The sequence below is a fragment of the Patagioenas fasciata genome, chromosome 36, assembly GCF_037038585.1.
Source record: "Patagioenas fasciata isolate bPatFas1 chromosome 36, bPatFas1.hap1, whole genome shotgun sequence".
Classification (NCBI taxonomy): domain Eukaryota; kingdom Metazoa; phylum Chordata; class Aves; order Columbiformes; family Columbidae; genus Patagioenas; species Patagioenas fasciata.
The window spans coordinates 2,530,179-2,549,534 of record NC_092555.1 but is presented as its reverse complement, the minus strand read 5'-3'; the positions used below and the strand labels follow the sequence as shown (position 1 = coordinate 2,549,534).

The 19,356-nt window shown below is 61.6% G+C and overlaps 2 protein-coding genes across 2 annotated transcripts; one reads left to right on the top strand and one right to left on the bottom strand.

The window, feature by feature from the left end:
* Positions 1 to 109: 109 nt before the first annotated feature.
* Positions 110 to 6,904, bottom strand: VMA22 (vacuolar ATPase assembly factor VMA22). Its single transcript, XM_065859609.2, has 7 exons — positions 6,883 to 6,904; positions 6,705 to 6,811; positions 5,964 to 6,067; positions 4,079 to 4,158; positions 3,319 to 3,459; positions 2,320 to 2,550; positions 110 to 235 (listed from the first exon to the last, which is right to left on the bottom strand). Exons 1-7 carry the CDS (start codon positions 6,887 to 6,889, stop codon positions 219 to 221), a joined length of 687 nt encoding a protein of 228 aa, XP_065715681.1. The 5' UTR covers positions 6,890 to 6,904; the 3' UTR covers positions 110 to 218.
* Positions 6,905 to 7,102: 198 nt separating this feature from the next.
* On the top strand, positions 7,103 to 17,204 carry IMP4 (IMP U3 small nucleolar ribonucleoprotein 4). Its single transcript, XM_071801213.1, has 9 exons — positions 7,103 to 7,192; positions 8,817 to 8,925; positions 10,394 to 10,477; positions 11,179 to 11,285; positions 12,062 to 12,194; positions 13,097 to 13,251; positions 14,638 to 14,732; positions 16,471 to 16,541; positions 16,627 to 17,204. Exons 1-9 carry the CDS (start codon positions 7,190 to 7,192, stop codon positions 16,737 to 16,739), a joined length of 870 nt encoding a protein of 289 aa, XP_071657314.1. The 5' UTR covers positions 7,103 to 7,189; the 3' UTR covers positions 16,740 to 17,204.
* The last annotated feature ends 2,152 nt before the right edge of the window (positions 17,205 to 19,356 follow it).

The window sequence follows — 19,356 nt, the reverse complement described above, 5'->3', positions numbered from 1 at the left end:
GGTGACCCCAATATGGCCACTGGGTGACATTGAAGTGACCCCAATATGGCTGCCTGATCACATTGGTGACATCAAAGTGACCCCAATATGGGTGAGGAGGTGACCTTGGTGACACTTGGTGACACTTGTTGTTTATTGGAGGGGACACTGGTGGCACCCATCACAGGTCGGGGACATCGCTGTCACATCCGGGAAGGTCCCCGTGGGTCCCCACGTTGTCACCCGCGGGTGTCACCTGGGGGATCAGTGGCACATGGGGTCCCCAAGGGTGCTGGTGGCACCTCGGGTCCCCGTGTCCCCCATGGTCTTGATGTCCCCATGTTCCCAAGGGTCTCATTGTCACCTGATGTCCCCAAGGGTCCTGGTGTCACCCAAGAGTCCCCATGGTCTCGATGTCCCCAAGGCTCTCAATGTCACCTGAGGTCCCCATGTCCCCAGGGGTCCTGGTGTCACCCAAGAGTCCCCATATCCCCCATGGTCTTGATGTCCCCAAGGGTCTCAATGTCCCCAAGGGCCCCAGTGTCACCTGAGCTCCCCGTGTCCCCCATGGTCTCAGTGTCCCCAAGGGTCCTGGTGTCACCTGAGCTCCCCATGTCCCCCATGGTCTCAATGTCCCCAAGGGCCCTGGTGTCACCTAAGCTCCCCGTGTCCCCCATGGTCTCAATGTCCCCAAGGTTCCTGGTGTCACCTGAGCTCCCCATGTCCCCCATGGTCTCAATGTCCCCAAGGTTCCTGGTGTCACCTGAGCTCCCCATGTCCCCCATGGTCTCAATGTCCCCAAGGTTCCTGGTGTCACCTGAGCTCCCCGTGTCCCCCATGGTCTCAATGTCCCCAAGGGTCCTGGTGTCACCTGAGCTCCCCATGTCCCCCATGGTCTCAGTGTCCCCAGGTTTCCTGGTGTCACCTGAGCTCCCCGTGTCCCCCATGGTCTCAATGTCCCCAAGGGTTCTGGTGTCACCTGAGCTCCCCGTGTCCCCCATGGTCTCAATGTCCCCAAGGGTTCTGGTGTCACCTGAGCTCCCCATGTCCCCCATGGTCTCAGTGTCCCCAAGGGTCCTGGTGTCACCTGAGCTCCCCATGTCCCCCATGGTCTCAATGTCCCCAAGGTTCCTGGTGTCACCTGAGCTCCCCATGTCCCCCATGGTCTCAATGTCCCCAAGGGCCCTGGTGTCACCTGAGCTCCCCATGTCCCCCATGGTCTCAATGTCCCCAAGGGTCCTGGTGTCACCTGAGCTCCCCATGTCCCCCATGGTCTCAATGTCCCCAAGGGCCCTGGTGTCACCTGAGCTCCCCATGTCCCCCATGGTCTCAATGTCCCCAAGGTTCCTGGTGTCACCTGAGCTCCCCATGTCCCCCATGGTCTCAATGTCCCCAAGGGCCCTGGTGTCACCTGAGCTCCCCGTGTCCCCCATGGTCTCAATGTCCCCAAGGTTCCTGGTGTCACCTGAGCTCCCCGTGTCCCCCATGGTCTCAATGTCCCCAAGGGTCCTGGTGTCACCTGAGCTCCCCATGTCCCCCGTGGTCTCAATGTCCCCAAGGTTCCTGGTGTCACCTGAGCTCCCCATGTCCCCCATGGTCTCAATGTCCCCAAGGGTCCTGGTGTCACCTGAGCTCCCCGTGTCCCCCATGGTCTCAATGTCCCCAAGGTTCCTGGTGTCACCTGAGCTCCCCGTGTCCCCCATGGTCTCAATGTCCCCAAGGTTCCTGGTGTCACCTGAGCTCCCCGTGTCCCCCATGGTCTCAATGTCCCCAAGGGTCCTGGTGTCACCTGAGCTCCCCGTGTCCCCCATGGTCTCAGTGTCCCAAAGGGTCCTGGTGTCACCTGAGCTCCCCATGTCCCCCATGGTCTCAATGTCCCCAAGGTTCCTGGTGTCACCTGAGCTCCCCATGTCCCCCATGGTCTCAATGTCCCCAAGGTTCCTGGTGTCACCTGAGCTCCCCATGTCCCCCATGGTCTCAATGTCCCCAAGGGTCCTGGTGTCACCTGAGCTCCCCATGTCCCCCATGGTCTCAATGTCCCCAAGGTTCCTGGTGTCACCTGAGCTCCCCATGTCCCCCGTGGTCTCAATGTCCCCAAGGGTTCTTGTGTCACCCAAGAGTCCCCATGTCCTCCCATGGTCTCAATGTCCCCAAGGTTCCTGGTGTCACCTGAGCTCCCCGTGTCCCCCATGGTCTCAATGTCCCCAAGGGTCCTGGTGTCACCTGAGCTCCCCATGTCCCCCATGGTCTCAATGTCCCCGAGTCCTCCTGTCACCCAGGAGTCCCCAAGGGACTTTATGTCCCCCCCAGTCTCAATGTCCCCAAGGCTCTAAGTGTCACCTGAGCTCCCTGTGTCCCCTGTGGTCTCATTGTCCCCGATGGTCTCGATGTCCCCGATGCCCTCAGTGTCCCCGATGGTCTCGATGTCCCCGATGGTCTCGATGTCCCCAATGGTCTCGATGTCCCCATTGTCCCCCCGTTTCCGTTTCATTGCCATCAGGTGCCGGTACCGCTTGGTGGCCGCTGTGAGCGCCCCCTGCAGGCCGGCCAGCTCCACCGCCACCGCCACCCCTGGGGGGGCGCAGAGGTCACGGGGGGGCGGGGTCACTAAGAGGTGACATGGGGTCGTGACCTTTAACCCATTCCCCCCCTTTACTTTGGGGTCCCCCACAGCACACAAGGTTCCCCCCCCACCCAGGTTTTGGGGACCCCTCCAGTTTTGAGGACCCCCCCCGCATTGAATTTCCAGGACCCCCCCAGTTTTGGGGACCCCCCCCTTGAATAGCCAGGACCCCCAGTATCTTTGGGACCCCCCCCCGAGGTTTTGGGGACCCCTCCCACCCTATTTTTGGGCCCCCCCTAAGATCTTTGGGCCCCCCCTCAGTTTTTGGGACCCCTCCAAGTTTGGGGAACCCCCAATGTATTACAAGACCACCCCCAATTTTGGGGACCCCCCCTTGGATTTCCAGGACCCCCAAGATCTTTGGGACTCCCCCCCAAGTCTTGGGGAATCTCCCAAGGTTTTGGGGACCCCCCCCAAGTATTGCCCCCCCCCCCCCCAGTATTGGGGACCCCCCCCCCTTGAATTTCCAGGACCCCCAAGATCTTTGGGACCCCCCCAAGTTTTGGGGACCCTCCTGGCGTTTTGGGGCCCCTCTAAGTTTTGGGAACCTACCCCCAACCTTTGGGGACCGCCCCTTGGATTTCCAAGACCCCCAAGATCTTTGGGACCCCTCCCAAAGTTTTGGGGACCCCCCCCAGTTTTGGGGACACCCCACCACCAGGTACTGGGCCCCCCCCGAATTTTGGGGACCCCCATTTTTGGGGTCCCCCCCTCACCTCTGCTGAAGCTCCCCTGCGCCCTCCTCAGGCTGGGGGGCACTAGGACCCCGAACCATCGCAGGGGGTCGTGGGGGTCACGGGGGGGGGACGTTGGGGTCCCCTCCCCCGAAACGGGGTCACCCCGGCGCTGCCGCAGCCCTGGGGGGGCACAGACACCCCACGTTAATGGGGGGTCAGCAGTACCCGTAGACACCCATAGACCCCCCCACCACCCGTAGAAACCCTCTAGGACCTATAGACCCCCCCCAGCACCCATAGACCCCCCAACACCCATAGACCCCCCCCAGCACCCATAGACTCCCAGCACCCATAGACCCCCCAGCCCCCATAAACCCCCAGCACCCATAGACTCCCCAATACCCATAGACCCCCCAGCACCCATAGATCCCCCCCAGCACCCATAGACCCCCCCAGCACCCAAAGACCCCCCATCCATGGACCCCCACCCATAGCCCCCCCAACACCCCTTGACCCCCACCCATAGACCCCCCCATCACCCATTGACCCCCCCACCCATAGACCCCCAGCACCTATAGACCCCCCACCTATAGATCCCCCAGCATCCATAGACCTCCCAGCACCCATAGACCCCCAACACCCATAGACCCCCCCTCCCATAGACTTCTACCTATAGACCCCCCACCCATAGACCCCCACCCATAGACCCCCCAGCACCCATAGATCCCCCACCCATAGACCCCCACCCATAGACCCCCCAGCACCCATAGACCCCCCCACCCATGGGTGCCCCCTGTACCGTCATCCCCCTTCTGGGGTTGTTGGGGGTCCTGTGTCCCCGTCACCTCCAGGAAGTCCCAATGTCCCCCCGGGTCCTGCCTGGGGACACACAGGACATGGAACCCCCCATGTGTCCCCATGTCCCCCCCAGTGTCCCCATGTCCCCTCAATATCCCCCCCCAGTGTCCCCATGTACCCCTCAGTGTCCTCATGTCCCCCCAGTGTCCCCATGTCCCCTCAGTGTCCCCATGTACCCCCAGTGTCCCCATGTCCCCTCAGTGTCCCCATGTGGTATCATGTCCCCCCATGTCTCCCCGCAGTGTCCCCACGTACTCCAGTGTCCCTCAGTGTCCCCATGTCCCTCAGTGTCCCCATCTGTCCCCATGTCCCCCCAGTGTCCCCATGTCCCCCAGTGTCCCCATGTACCCCCCCAGTGTCCCCATGTCCCCCAGTGTCCCCATGTACCCCCCCAGTGTCCCCATGTCCCCCCAGTGTCCCCATGTCCCCTCAGTGTCCCCATGTGGTATCATGTCCCCCCATGTCTCCCCGCAGTGTCCCCACGTACTCCAGTGTCCCTCAGTGTCCCCATGTCCCTCAGTGTCCCCATCTGTCCCCATGTCCCCCCAGTGTCCCCACGTCCCCCAGTGTCCCCATGTACCCCCCCAGTGTCCCCATGTCCCCCAGTGTCCCCATGTCCCCCCAGTGTCCCCATGTACCCCCAGTGTCCCCATGTCCCCCCAGTGTCCCCATGTACCCTCCAGTGTCCTCATGTACCCCCGCAGTGTCCCCATGTCCCCCAGTGTCCCCATGTACCCCCCCAGTGTCCCCATGTCCCCCAGTGTCCCCATGTACCCTCCAGTGTCCTCATGTACCCCCCCAGTGTCCTCATGTCCCCTCAGTGTCCCCATGTGGCATCATGTCCCCCCATGTCTCCCCGCAGTGTCCCCACGTACTCCAGTGTCCCTCAGTGTCCCCATGTCCCTCAGTGTCCCCATCTGTCCCCATGTCCCCCCAGTGTCCTCATGTGCCCCCCCAGTGTCCCCATGACCCCCAGTGTCCTCATGTCCCCCAGTGTCCCCATGTACCCCCCAGTGTCCCCATGTCCCCCCAGTGTCCTCATGTCCCCCAGTGTCCCCATGTCCCCCCAGTGTCCTCATGTCCCTCCAGTGTCCCCATGTCCCCCAGTGTCCCCATGTCCCTCAGTGTCCCCATCTGTCCCCATGTCCCCCAGTGTCCCCATGCACCCCCACAGTGTCCTCATGTCCCCCCAGTGTCCCCATGTCCCCCAGTGTCCCCATGTACCCCCAGTGTCCCCCCAGGGTCCTCATGTGCCCCCCTCAGTGTCCTCATGTCCCCCAGTGTCCCCAAGTACTCCAGTGTCCCTCAGTGTCCCCATCTGTCCTCATGTCCCCCCAGTGACCCCATGTCCCCCCGTGTCCCCATGTCCCTCAGTGTCCCCATGTGGCATCATGTCCCCCCATGTCTCCCCCCAGTGTCCCCACGTACTCCAGTGTCCCTCAGTGTCCCCGTGTCCCTCAGTGTCCCCATGTCCCCCCAGTGTCCCCATGTGCCCCAGTGCCCCCATGTCCCCCAGTGTCCCCATGTCCCCCCAGTGTCCCCATGTATCCCCCCAGTGTCCCCATGTCCCCCAGTGTCCCCATGTACCCCCCCAGTGTCCCCATGTCCCCCAGTGTCCCCATGTATCCCCCCAGTGTCCCCATGTACCCCCCCAGTGTCCCCATGTCCCCCCAGTGTCCCCATGTCCCCCAGTGTCCCCATGTACCCCCCCAGTGTCCCCATGTCCCCCCAGTGTCCCCATGTCCCCCCAGTGTCCTCATGCCCCCCCAGTGTCCCCATGTACCCCTCCAGTGTCCCCATGTCCCCATGTCCCCCGATGTCCCCACCTGGGCAGGACCTTGACGCGGGGCACAATGGTGGCCCCGTACTGCAGGGACGAGACGCGGTGACACCCTAGGGAGTAACGGGACTGGGACAGGGACAGCCAGCCCTGGGGACACGGGGACACGGGTCAGGGGTCGTTAGGACAGGGGGTGACATGGGGTGACATGTGCCCACATCCCCGTGTGTCCCCATGTCCCCCTGTCCCCATGTCCCTATATCCCCATATGCCCCTGTCCCCATGTCCCCTGTCCCCATATCCCCCTGTCCCCATGTCCCCTGTCCCCATGTCCCCTGATCCCATATCCCCGTCCCCATGTCCCCATATCCCCGTGTGTCCCCATATCCCCCTATCCCCCTGTCCCCACATCCCCTGTCCCCCTATCCCCCTGTCCCCCTGTCCCCATGTCCCATATCCCCCTATCCCCCTGTCCCCATATCCCCCTATCCCCCTGTCTGTCCCATATCCCCATGTCCCCCTGTCCCCATATCCCCCTGTCCCCTGTCCCCATGTCCCCTGTCCCCATGTCCCCCTGTCCCCATATCCCCATATCCCCCTGTCCCCATGTCCCCATATCCCCCTGTCCCCATGTCCCCTGTCCCCATATCCCCATATCCCCCTGTCCCCATATCCCCCTGTCCCCATATCCCCATATCCCCATGTCCCCTGTCCCATGTCCCCTGTCCCCATATCCCCATATCCCCCTGTCCCCCTGTCTGTCCCATGTCCCCCCGTCCCCTCTCACCTCCCTCATCAGCCCCTCCAGCTCCCCCCGTTTCTTCTCCAGCGCCTCCAGCGCCCCCAGCAGCTCCAGCAGCGCCTCGTCCAGCTCCATGTCCAGCCCGGCCGACCCTGTAGAAACAAACAGAGCGTTATGGGCGACCCTATAGAAAGAAACACTCCCCGGGGAGCCCCTCACGGACCCTCCATCGCCGCCGCCACCGGCCCGCGCCGCGGCCTCACTCCGCGCCGCCGCCTCCTCCAATCGCAGCCTCCCCCGCCGCTCCTCCGCCAATCAGCGCTCGCAGCTGGGCGGGAGGCGGGGCTTGGCTGAGGGCCGGCGGGGCGGTGGGGTGAAGCCGGTTCGGTCGCCATCTTGCTTGAGGGCGCAGCGGCGTTCCCCAGCACCGGGCTCTCCCATTGGCTGCCCCCTGCGCTCCCGGCCAATCGGCGGCGGCGGTGTTGGGAGGTGCCGGCGTGTGGAGTGTGGAGAGCGGAGTGGCTGCCACTATGGTGAGTGGAGGGGTCTGTGGTACTGTGGGGGGGGCTGGTTGTGTCCCCATGTCCCTCCCAGTGTCCCTATAATGTCCATATGTGTCCCCATGATGGCCCCGTGTGCCCCCCTAGCATCCCCATAACCCTCCAATGTTCCCCTGTCCCCCATAATGTCCCCATGTGCCCCCTTAATGTCCCCATAATCCCCCCTAATGTCACCATAACACCCCCTAATGTCCCCCCATAATGTCCCCATAACCCCTCCGATGTCCCCATACCCCCACTATGTCCCCATAACCCCCCTAATGTCCCCATAACCCCCCAATGTCCCCATAACCCCCCTGATGTCCTCGTGTTCCCCCTAATGTCCCCATAACCCCCGCAATGTCCCCATAACCGCCTTAATGTCCCCATAACCCCCCCAATGTCCCCATAACCCCCCTTAATGTCCCCATAACCCCCCCAATGTCCCCATAACCCCCCTTAATGTCCCCATAACCCCCCCAATGTCCCCATAACCCCCCTTAATGTCACCATAACCCTCCCTATGTCCCCATAACCCCCCCTGATGTCCCCATAACCCCCTGTAACTTGTCCCCAGTGCCCCCGTGCCCCACTCCGACGTCCCTGTCCCCTCTGATGACGTCATTTTGGTCCCCCCCAATGTCCCCATAACCCCTAATGTCCCCATAACACCCCCATAACCCCCCCTAATGTCCCCATAACTGCCCCCAATGTCCCTATAACCACCCATAACACCCCCATAAACCTCCCTAAGGTCCCTTTGACCCCCCCCCCCCCAGTGCCACTTTTGTCCCTTTTTGTCCCCAACTCCACCATCAGACCCACAAGTTCCTGCAGCTTCAGGCGCAGCGATAACCCCCCTGAAGTCCCCATGTCCCCCCTAATGTCCCCATAACCCCCCTAATGTCACCACAACCCCTTTATGCCCCCATGACCCCCCCCAATGTCCCCATAACCCCCTCAATGCCCTCATAACCCCCCAGTGTCCCCATAACCCCCCTAATGTCCTCATGTCCCCGCTAATGTCCCCATAAACCCCTAATGTGCCGAAAGCCCCCCTTTATTTCTTCATAACCCCCCATTAGGTCCCCATGTCCCCCCTTAATGTCCCCATAACCCGCTAATGTCCCCATAACCCCCCTAATGTCCCTATAACCCCCCTAATGTCCCAATGTCCCCCCTAATGTCCCCCTAATGTCCCCATAACCCACCTAATGTCACCATAACCCCCTTATGTCCCCATGATCCCCCCAAATGTCCCCATAACCCCCTAATGTCCCCATAACCCCCCTAATGTCCCCATAACCCACCTTAATGTCACCATAACCCATTGTAACTTGTCCCCAATGTCCCTATGACCCCCCCAATGTCACCATAACCCCCCTATACCATCCCCATAATGTCCCTGTGACCCACCCCCAGTGTCACTTTTGTCCCTTTTTGTCCCTAACTCCACCATCAGACCCACAAGTTCCTGCAGCTCCAGGTGCAGCGATAACCCCCTAATGTCCCCATAACGCCCCTTAATGTCCCCATAACCCCCCGTAACTTGTCCCCAGTGTCCCCATGACCCCCCCGCCGTCCCTGTCCCCTCTGATGACGTCATTTGTGTCCCCAGTTACGTCGCCAGGCCCGCGAGCGCCGCGAGTTCCTGCGGCAGCGGGAGCAGCAGCAGCGGCTGCAGCGGCAGCAGCAGCGCAGGGAGCAGCTCAGACAGGCGCTGGATGGTAACAGGGACAGAAGGGGACAAAAGTGACATCGGGGGGGTCACAGGGACCTCGGAGGGGTTCATGGGGACATTGGGGAGAAGTTACAGGGGGTTATGGGGACATTAGGGGGGTTATCGTTGTGCCTGGAGCTGCAGGAGCTTGTGGGTCTGATGGTGGAGTTGGGGACAAAAAGGGACAAAAGTGACACTGGGGGGGGGTCACAGGGACATTATGGGGATGGTATAGGGGGGTTATGGTGACATTGAGGGGGGTCATGGGGACATTGGGGACAAGTTACAATGGGTTATGGTGACATTAAGGGGGATTATGGGGATTAGGGTGGTTATGGGGACATTAGGGGGTTATGGTGACATTAGATGGGGTTATGGGGACATTTTGGGGGGGTTACGGGGACATTTGGGGGGGTCATGGGGACATAAGGGTTTTATGGTGACATTAGGGTTTATGGGGACATTGAGGGGTTATGGAGACATTGAGGGTTATAGGGACATTGAGGGTTATGGGGACATTGGGGGGGACATGGGGACATTAGGGGGTTATGGGGACATTGGGGGTGGTTATGGGGACATTAGGGGTTTATGGTGACATTAGTGGGTTATGGGGACATTGGGGGGTTATGGGGACATTAGGGGGTTATGGGGACATTGGGGGGGACATGGGGACATTAGGGGTTATGGGGACATTGGGGCGTTATGGGGACATTAAGGGGGGTTATGGGGACATTAGGAGGGGTTACGGGGACATTATGGGGGTTATGGGGACATTATGGTGGTTATGGGGACATTGGGGGTTATGTGGACATTGAGGGGGGACATGGGGACATTAGTGGGTTATGGGAACATTATGGGGGTTATGGGGACATTAAGGGGGGACATGGGGACATTAGGGAGGGACATGGGGACATTATGGGGGTTATGGGGACATTGAGGCTTATGGGGACATGGGGGGTTATGGGGACATTGGGGGAATTCTGGGGACGTGAGGGTGGGTTATGGGGACTTTGGGGGGCACGTGGGGACATTATGGGGTATTATGGGGACATTGTGTTATTGTAGGGTCATGGGGGGGCCTGGGGGGGTCTGGTTGTGTTCCCATGTCCCTCCTAATGTTCCCATGTCCCTCCTAATGTCCCCATGTCCCCCCTAATGTCCCCATAACCCCATAATGTCCGCATAACCCCCTATTGTCCCCAGTGGGGGTTTTGGGCTCAATGGAGTTTTGGGGATGCCTGGGGGGGGGTCAATGGGGGTTTTGGGGAATCCTGGGGGAGGTCAGGGGGGGTTTTGGGGTCAGTGAAGTTTTGGGGGTTCCTGGGGGGGTCAGGGGGGGTTTTGGGTTCAATGGGGTTTGGGGAGTCCCGGGGGGGTCAGTGGGATTTTGGGGAGTCCCGAGGGGGGGTCAATGGGGTGTGATGTTTTTGGGGTTCCCCCTTGACCCCCCCATTTCCATCCCCCCTCCCCCCCAGAGAACCGTTTGCTGCCCACGGAGCTGCGACGAGAGGCCCTGAAACTGCAGAAGGAGCTGGAGTTCGACCCCCAGGCAGGGACGGGTGAGCAGGGCCCCCAAAAACACCCGAAAACACACTAAAATACCCCCAAACCACCCTGAAATACCCTAAAATACCCCCAAAAGCACCCCAGAACACCCTAAAGTAGCCCAAAAAACCCACCCCGAAACACCCCAAAACCACCCCGAAATACCCCCAAGAATACCCCAAAAATAACCCCCAGAACCACTTGAAAATACCCAAAATACACCCCAGAACACCCTAAAATACCCCCAAAAAACACCAGAAACCATCTAAATTAACCCAAAAAACACCCCAAAAAACACCATGAAATACACTAGGACACCCCAAAGAACACCCCAAAACCACCCTAAAATACCCCACAAAACACCCTAAAATATCCCCAAAAGAACCCCAAAACCACCCTGAAATACCCCAGAAAATCCCCAAAAACACCCCCCAAAACAGCCCCAAAATTCACCCCAAAACAGCCCCCAAACCCCCCAAAATAGCCCCCAATCACCCCCAAAATACCCCAAAAAACCCCAAAAAAGCCCCAAAACACCCTAAAATACCCCCAAAAAATCCCCCCAAAATCAACCTCAAAACACCCCCAGAAAAACCCCAAAACACCCCAAAATTTCCCCAAAAAACACCCCCAAAACCACCCCAAATTCACCTTTTCCCGGAGTGGGCGGGGCTTGGGTGGAAGGGGGCGTGGCCAGTCTAAGCCCCACCCCCAGATCCCAGTAACCACGACGACGAGTACAAGTGGGCGGGGCTGGAGCCTCCCCGGGTGATGGTGACGACCTCGCGTGACCCCAGCTCCCGCCTGCGCCTCTTCGCCAAGGTGGGCGGGGCTTGCTGGGTGGGTGGGGCTTCCTGGGGCGTGGCCTGGGCAGGGAGTTCCCATTGGGTGGAGCTGCCTGAGTTCTGCCCCCAATAGGTGTCCATGGGAGGGGGTGTGGCTTAAGGGAGGGGCGTGGCTTTTGTGGCAGAGCCTGCTGGGGGTGGGGTCAGAAGGTGGGAGGAGCCTCTTTGGCCACACCCCCTTTAGCCCCGCCCCCGGTCCAGTATCTGGTAATGGTGGGGGGCCCAGAATGGGACAGTGGAGGGGGGGGGGGTGTGTGGAACCTTCTGCGGGCGTGGTCACAAGGTGGGTGTGGCCTATGTACCCACACCCCCATTAGCCCTGCCCACTGGACCAGTCCTTGGTGGCGATGGGGGGACCTGGAATGGGACATTGGGAGGGGGTGGATCCTATGGGATGTGGGTGGAGCCTGGTGGGTGCGTGGCCACAAGGGGGGAGTGGCCTCTGTAGCCCCACCCCCAGTAGCCCCCCCCCCTGAAACAGTCCTTGGTAGCGATGGAGGGACCCAGAATGGGACATGAGGGGCTGATGGGAGGGGGTGGAGCCTAATGGGGGCATGGCCACAAGGTGGGAGGGGCGTCCTTGGCCACTCCTCCGTTAGCCCCGCCCCCTGGTGTGGTCCTTGGTGGCAATGGAGGGACCCAGAATGGGACATAACAGGCTGATGGGGGAGAGGTGGGGGTGGAGCTTATTGGGGCATGGTAATGGTGGGCGTGGCCTGTCCCAGACCACGCCCCCTGTGTCCCCGCCCCCAGGAGCTGTGCCTGCTGATCCCGGGCGCGCGGCGCATGAACCGGGGCCGGGCGGACCTGGGGGCGCTGGTGGGGGCCTGCAGGGCAGCCGGGGTCACCGACCTGCTGCTGCTGCACGAGACCCGCGGGGACCCCGGTGAGGGGCGGGGCCTAAGGGGAGGGGGCGGGGACAAGGGGGGAGGGGGTGGGACCAAGGGCCGGGGCCAAAGGGAGCAGCCCTGGGCCTGTAATGGGCTTGGCAAGGGGAAAGGGGGTGGGGCTAAAGGGGAAGGGGTGGGGTTAATGGAGGGGAGGGGGACAGGGGGGAGGGGGTGGGGACAAGGGGGGAGGGAGCAGGACTAAGGGCAGGGGGCGAGGGAGCCGCCCTGAACCTACAAGGGGCTCGGCAAGGGGAGGGGGCGTGGCTAAGGAAGAGGGGGCGGGGACAAGTGCCAGCACCAAAGGGAACAGCCCTGGACCTATAAGGGGCTTGGCTAGGGGAGAGGGGGCGGGGACAAGGGGAAGGGGGCGGGGTCAAGGGCAGTGGCCAAAGGGAGCAGCCCTGGGCCTATAAGGGGCTTGGCAAGGGGAAAGGGGGCGGGGCTAAACGGCAGGGGGCAGGGACAAGGGAAGGGGGCAGCCATGGAGCTGTAAGGGGCTTAGCAAGGGTAAATGGGGCGGGGCTAAAGGGGAAGGGGTGGGGTTAATGGAGAGGGGGTGGAGACAAGGGCGAGAGGGCGGGGTCAAGGGGAGGGGCTAAAGGAGAGGGAGTGGGGTCAAGGGGGGCTAAAGGAGAGGGGGCGGGGTCAGTGGTGAGGGGGTGGGGCTAAAGGGGAAGGGCTGGGCTTGTGGGACGATGGCTTGGGGTGGGGCTAATGAAAGGGGCGTGGCTAATGAAATGGGCAGGGCTAGGGGGAAGGGACTATGCTTCAATGGGGGCAAGACCAAGAGGGCATGGCTAATGAAAGGGGCGGGGCCAAGGGGAAGGAAACACCTCTGCTGAGGGGGTGGGGTCTCTAAGGGGCGTGTCCCGCTGAGGCCCCGCCCCCTTGTCCCCAGATGGGCTGTCCGTGTGTCACCTGCCCCATGGCCCCAGCGCCCACTTCACGCTGAGCGGGACCGTCCTGCGCAGGGACACGGGGGAACACGGGGCCACCCCCCTGGTGGCACCGCACCTGCTGCTGGTCAAGATGGACACGGCGCTGGGACACAGGGTGGGACATGGGGACACTGGGGACGTGGGACTGGGGACATTGGGGGACATTGGGAACAATGGGACTGAGGGGACATGGGGACAATGGGGAGACTGGGGGGACATGGGGACAATGGGGGGACATGGGGACAATGGAGGGGACTGGAGGACATGGGGGCAAGGGGGGACATGGGGACAATGTGGGGAGACTGGGGATGCTGGGGGACCATGGAGACACTGAGAGGGACATGGGGACAATGGGGGGGAACACTGAGGGGACATGGAGACACTGGGGGGACAATGGGGTGAGACTGAGGGGGCATGGGGACAATGGGGGACACTGGGGGGACATGGGGAACCTGGGGGACATAGGGGAGATGGGGGACAATGAGGGGAGACTGGGGGACAGTGGGGGGACTGGGGGACATTGGGGAGACTGGGGACAGTATGGGAAGACTGGGGGACATGGGGACAATGGGGACACGGCACTCCCCTGATGGCACCGCACCTGCTGCTGGTCAAGATGGACGTGGCGCTGGGACACAGGGTGGGACATGGGGACACGGGGGACAAAGGGACTGGGGAGACTGGGGGGACATGGGGAGACTGAGGGACATGGGGACACTGAGGGGACATGGGGGCAATGGGACTGGGGGGACATGGGGACAATGGGAGGAGACTGCGGGGACGTAGAGACATGGAGGGGACATGGGGAGAATGGGGGACATGGGGTGACTGAGGGCATTTGGGGACAATGCGGGGGACACTTGGGAGACTGGGGGGACATGAGGACAATGTGGGCAGACTGGGGGGGACATGGGGACACTAGGGACACTGGGGGTAGTGGGGACAATGCGGGGGGACACTGGGGACAATATGGGGAGACTGGGGGACATGGGGACACGGGGGAACCCCCCTGGTGGCACCACCACATCTGCTGTTGGTCAACATGGACGTGGTGCTGGGACACAGGGTGGGACGTGGGGACATTGGGGGACATGGGGACAATGAGGGGACACTGGAGAGACTGAAGGGACATGCAGACAATGGGGGGGACACGGAGACACTGGGGGGAGACTGGGGACACTGGGGGGCCATGGGGACAATGTGGGGGAGACTGGAGACACTGGGGGGACATGGGGACACTGGGGAGACTGGGGGGACGGGGGACATGGAGATAAGGGACAGGGGGATATGGGGACAGGGGACATGGGGACAGGGGGACATGGGGACAGGGGGACGTGGGGATATGGGGACAGGGGACATGGGGACAGGGGGATATGGGGACAGGGGGACATGGGGATATGAGGACATGGGGACAGTGCGATATGGGGACATGGGGACACGGTGGTTATGGGGACAGCGCTGTGTCTGCGGGTGGCACTCGGTGACCCCAGTGTCCCCCCAGGTGGGCACGATCCTCAAGCACCTGTTCCCCGTCCCCCGGCCCGACAGCCGCCGCGTGGTGACATTCGCCAACCAGGACGACGTCATCCTGGTCCGGTGGGTGACACGGGGTTCCCCGGACGCCTGGGTCCCCTCCCCGGACACCTGGGTCCCCTCCTGAACGCCTGGGTCCCTTCCGGACTCCCCCCAGTCCAGCGGGTGACATGAGGGGGACATGGGGGTCATGGACACCTGGGTCCCCCCGGATGCCTGGGTCCCCTCTTCCAGACACCTGGGTCCCCACTGACCCCCTCCCCTTTTCTGGGGGGTCATACGGGGGGGTCCCCGGACGCCTGGGTCCCTTCCTGATCCCCCTGGTCCCATGGGTGACATGGGGGGGTCCCCGGACGCCTGGGTCCCTTCCTGATCCCCCTGGTCCTGTGGGTGACACAGGGGGGTCCCCAGACACCTGGGTCCCCACTGAACCCTCCTTTGGTCCAGTGGGTGACACAGGGGGTGTCCCTAGACACCTGGGTCCCTTCCTGGTCCCCCTGGTCCCATGGGTGACACGGGGGGGTCCCCGGACGCCTGGGTCCCTTCCTGATCCCCCTGGTCCCATGGGTGACACGGGGGGGTCCCCAGACGCCTGGGTCCCTTCCTGATGCCCCTGGTCCTGTGGGTGACACAGGGGGGTCCCCAGACGCCTGGGTCCCCACTGAACCCTCCTTTGGTCCAGTGGGTGACACAGGGGGTGTCCCTAAACACCTGGGTCCCTTCCTGGTCCCCCTGGTCCCATGGGTGACACGAGGGAGTCCCCGGACGCCTGGGTCCCTTCCTGATCCCCCTGGTCCCATGGGTGACACGAGGGGGTCCCCGGATGCCTGGGTCCCTTCCTGATCCCCCTGGTCCCATGGGTGACATGGGGGGGGTCCCCAGATGCCTGGGTCCCTTCCTGATCCCCCTGGTCCTGTGGGTGACACAGGGGGGTCCCCAGACGCCTGGGTCCCCACTGAACCCTCCTTTGGTCCAGTGGGTGACACAGGGGGTGTCCCTAAACACCTGGGTCCCTTCCTGGTCCCCCTGGTCCCATGGGTGACACGGGGGGGTCCCCGGACACATGGGTCCCTTCCTGATCCCCCTGGTCCCATGGGTGACACGAGGGGGTCCCCGGATGCCTGGGTCCCTTCCTGATCCCCCTGGTCCTGTGGGTGACACAGGGGGGTCCCCAGACGCCTGGGTCCCCACTGAACCCTCCTTTGGTCCAGTGGGTGACACAGGGGGGGTCCCTAAACACCTGGGTCCCTTCCTGATCCCCCTGGTCCCATGGGTGACACGGGGGGGTCCCCAGACGCCTGGGTCCCTTCCTGATCCCCCTGGTCCCATGGGTGACACAGGGGGGTCCCCAGACGCCTGGGTCCCCACTGAACCCTCCTTTGGTCCAGTGGGTGACACAGGGGGTGTCCCTAAACACCTGGGTCCCTTCCTGATCCCCCTGGTCCCATGGGTGACACGGGGGGGTCCCCAGACGCCTGGGTCCCTTCCTGATCCCCCTGGTCCCATTGGTGACACGAGGGGGTCCCCGGACGCCTGGGTCCCTTCCTGATCCCCCTGGTCCCATGGGTGACATGGGGGGGGTCCCCAGATGCCTGGGTCCCTTCCTGATCCCCCTGGTCCTGTGGGTTACACAGGGGGGTCCCCAGACGCCTGGGTCCCCACTGAACCCTCCTTTGGTCCAGTGGGTGACACAGGGGGTGTCCCTAAACACCTGGGTCCTTTCCTGATCCCCCTGGTCCCATGGGTGACACGAGGGGGTCCCCGGACGGCTGGGTCCCCACTGACCCCCCTGCCCCCTCAGGAACCACGTTTACCGGCGCCGGGGCAAGGAGGTGGAGCTGGAGGAGGTGGGACCACGATTCCAGCTGCGCCGTGAGTGTCCCCATGTCCCCACATTGTCCCCCCCCACATCCCCAGTTGTCCCCATGTCCCCACATTGTCCCCATGTCCCCCCCAGCCTACCTGATCCGCCTGGGCACCCTGGACCAGGGTGACGCCGCCGACGTCGAGTGGCGCTGGCACCCGTACACGGCCACGGCGCGCAAGCAACGCCTGCTGGCCAGCGCCTGACCGGACGCCTGGGTCCCTCCTGGACGCCTGGGTCCCTCCTGGACTTGTGGGTCCCCTCCCGGACTCCTGGGTCCCTCCTGGACTTGTGGGTCCCCTCCCGGACTCCTGGGTCCCTCCTGGACGCCTGGGTCCCTGCTGGACTCATTGGGTCCCGTCCCAGACTCCTGGGTCCCTCCTGGTTGCCTGGGTGCCTCCCGGACTCCTGGGTCCCTCCCGGACGCCTGGGTCCCTCCTCAACTCATTGGGTCCTCTCCCGAACGCCTGGGTCCCTCCCGGACTCCTGGGTCCCTCCCGGACTCCTGAGTCCCTGCTGATCTCATGGGTTCCTCCCAGACTCCTGGGTCCACTCCTGGACTCCTGGGTCCCTCCCGGACGCCTGGGTCCACTCCCGGACTCCTGGGTCCCCCCCGGACGCCTGGGTCCCCCCATTCATTTCTACCACAATAAACATTTTTACAGTTTAAACCCCCCCTCTCAGTTGATTGACAGGTGGTTTCTATGACAACCATGACATCACAGGGGGACCCAGGCATCCGGGTCCATCCCCCCCCCCATTAATTAACTCCCCCGTTAATTAACTCATTGCCAAATGAGCTTTTTTTTCTCCTTAAAACTTTATTACATAAAAAAAATAAGTTCCTCGCGCTTTAACTCTTCCGAGGGGGCGGAGCTACAAAGGGGCGTGGCCTGGGGAAGGGGGCGTGGCCCGGGCGGGGTTATGGCTTCGGCGCGAATTCTCCCTGAGGGGGGCGTGGCTTTCCTGACCCCACCCACTTTCCACCACGTGACCCGTTTCTTTCAAGCCCCTCCCCCCCCTCGTTTCACCCCCAAATTGTCCCAAATTCCCCGTTTTTTAAGCCAAAAAAAAAAGAAACGAACGCGAAACGGCGGGAGGGGGCGGGGCCTGCGCTGGCCACGCCCCCTCGGGGGGCGGAAGGAAGACGCGTGTGGGCGGGGCTAAAGTGGCCGGGAGGGGGGCGCTTAAAGGGGCCGCACCCCCCTCCGCGCCTTAAAGGGGCAACACCCATGTGGACCCCACCTAAAACTCTACGGGGATTGGAAAGGGGCGGGGGGGGAGTTTAAAGGGGCCGCGCCCCAATTTTGGGGGCGGTTCCAGTGTCAAAAATAGAAGCTCTGAGAGTGGGGGAGGGGTCGGGGAAATCCCCTAAACCTGACGTCATTGGGGGGAGGGGGGGCGATTATCCCTTGGAATGAATGTGGGGGGGGGTTTCCCTGCACTACAATTGCTGCCCCCAAATTTGGGGTGACCCCCCCCCCCCCCCTAATGTGCAACACCAACTCCCCCCCCCCTCCTTTAGTTTCCCCCTCCCATTTAATTCTGGTTTCACCCCAATTTCTCCCCCTGCCCCCCCCCCTTTAATTCCCCCCATTTAATTCTTCCCCCATATTTAATTCCCAATAATTTCGGTTCACCCCCCCCTTTAATTTGCCCACATTTAGTTCCCTCCCATTTATTCCCCCCCCCCCCATTCATTACCTACACCCCCATTAATTACTGACACCCCATTAACCCCCATTCATTCATTACCAATCCATCCATTAACCCCCATTCATTACTAACCCCCCCCCCCTTAATTCATTACTAACGGCCCACATTAACCTCCCATTCATTCATTCCTGACACCCTCATTAACTCCCATTCATCACTAACTCCCCATTAACCCCCATTCATTACCCCCCATTAACCCCATTCACTAACTCCCATTCATCACTAAGCCCCCATTCATTACCCCCCCATTAACCCCATTCATTAATCCCCATTCATTGCTGACACCCCCATTAACCCCCATTCATTACTAACCCCCCATTCATTGACCTCCCATTGACCTCTCCATTCATTAATAACCCCCCCATTAACCCCCATTCATTACTACACCTCCCCATCCATTACCCCCCATTCATTACCCCCCATTCATTACCCCCCACTCATTACTCCCCATTCATTACCCCCCCCCAGCACTAGGGGGCAGTATTGACACCCCATTCATTACTACCCCCCCCATTCATCACTAACCCCCCTATTCATCACTAACTACCCCATTAACCCCCATTCATTACTGACCCCCCCCATTAATTAAGCCCCCCATCCATTACCCCCCATCCATCACCCCCCTATTCATTAGCCCCCATTCATCACCCCCATTCATTACCCCATTCATTACCCCCATTCATCACCCCCATCCATTAGCCCCCCATTCATTACCCATCCATCACCCCCTATCCATTGCCCCCCCATCCATTACCCCCCATTCAATACTCGCCATTCATTACCCCCCATTTATCACCCCCCATTCATTACCCCCCTATTCATTAGGCCTCATTCATTACCCCCCATTCATTACCCCCCATTACCCCTATTCATTCCCCCCCCATTCATTACCCCCCTATTCATTCCCTCCCCATTCATTACCCCCCATTCATTACCCCCCATTCATTACTGTTATGGTTCACCTACCTACACATTACCCCCCCATTCATTACCCCCCCATTCATTACTTGCCATTCATTACCCTCCATTCATTACCCCCCCATTCATTACCCCCTATTACCCCCCATCCATTACCCCCCATTCATTCCCCCCCCCATCCATTACCCC

What these genes read in the sequence shown, in the direction of transcription:
- IMP4 (XM_071801213.1), top strand. An exon ending in GCTCAGACAGGCGCTGGATG is followed by an intron (nt 8,926 to 10,393) that starts GTAACAGGGACA and finishes CCTCCCCCCCAG; the next exon opens with AGAACCGTTTGCTGCCCACG. An exon ending in ACCACGATTCCAGCTGCGCC is followed by an intron (nt 16,542 to 16,626) that starts GTGAGTGTCCCC and finishes TGTCCCCCCCAG; the next exon opens with CCTACCTGATCCGCCTGGGC.
- VMA22 (XM_065859609.2), bottom strand. An exon ending in CGCGTCAAGGTCCTGCCCAG is followed by an intron (nt 4,159 to 5,963) that starts GTGGGGACATCG and finishes GTGTGTCCCCAG; the next exon opens with GCAGGACCCGGGGGGACATT. An exon ending in ACCCCAGAAGGGGGATGACG is followed by an intron (nt 3,460 to 4,078) that starts GTACAGGGGGCA and finishes GTGCCCCCCCAG; the next exon opens with GGCTGCGGCAGCGCCGGGGT.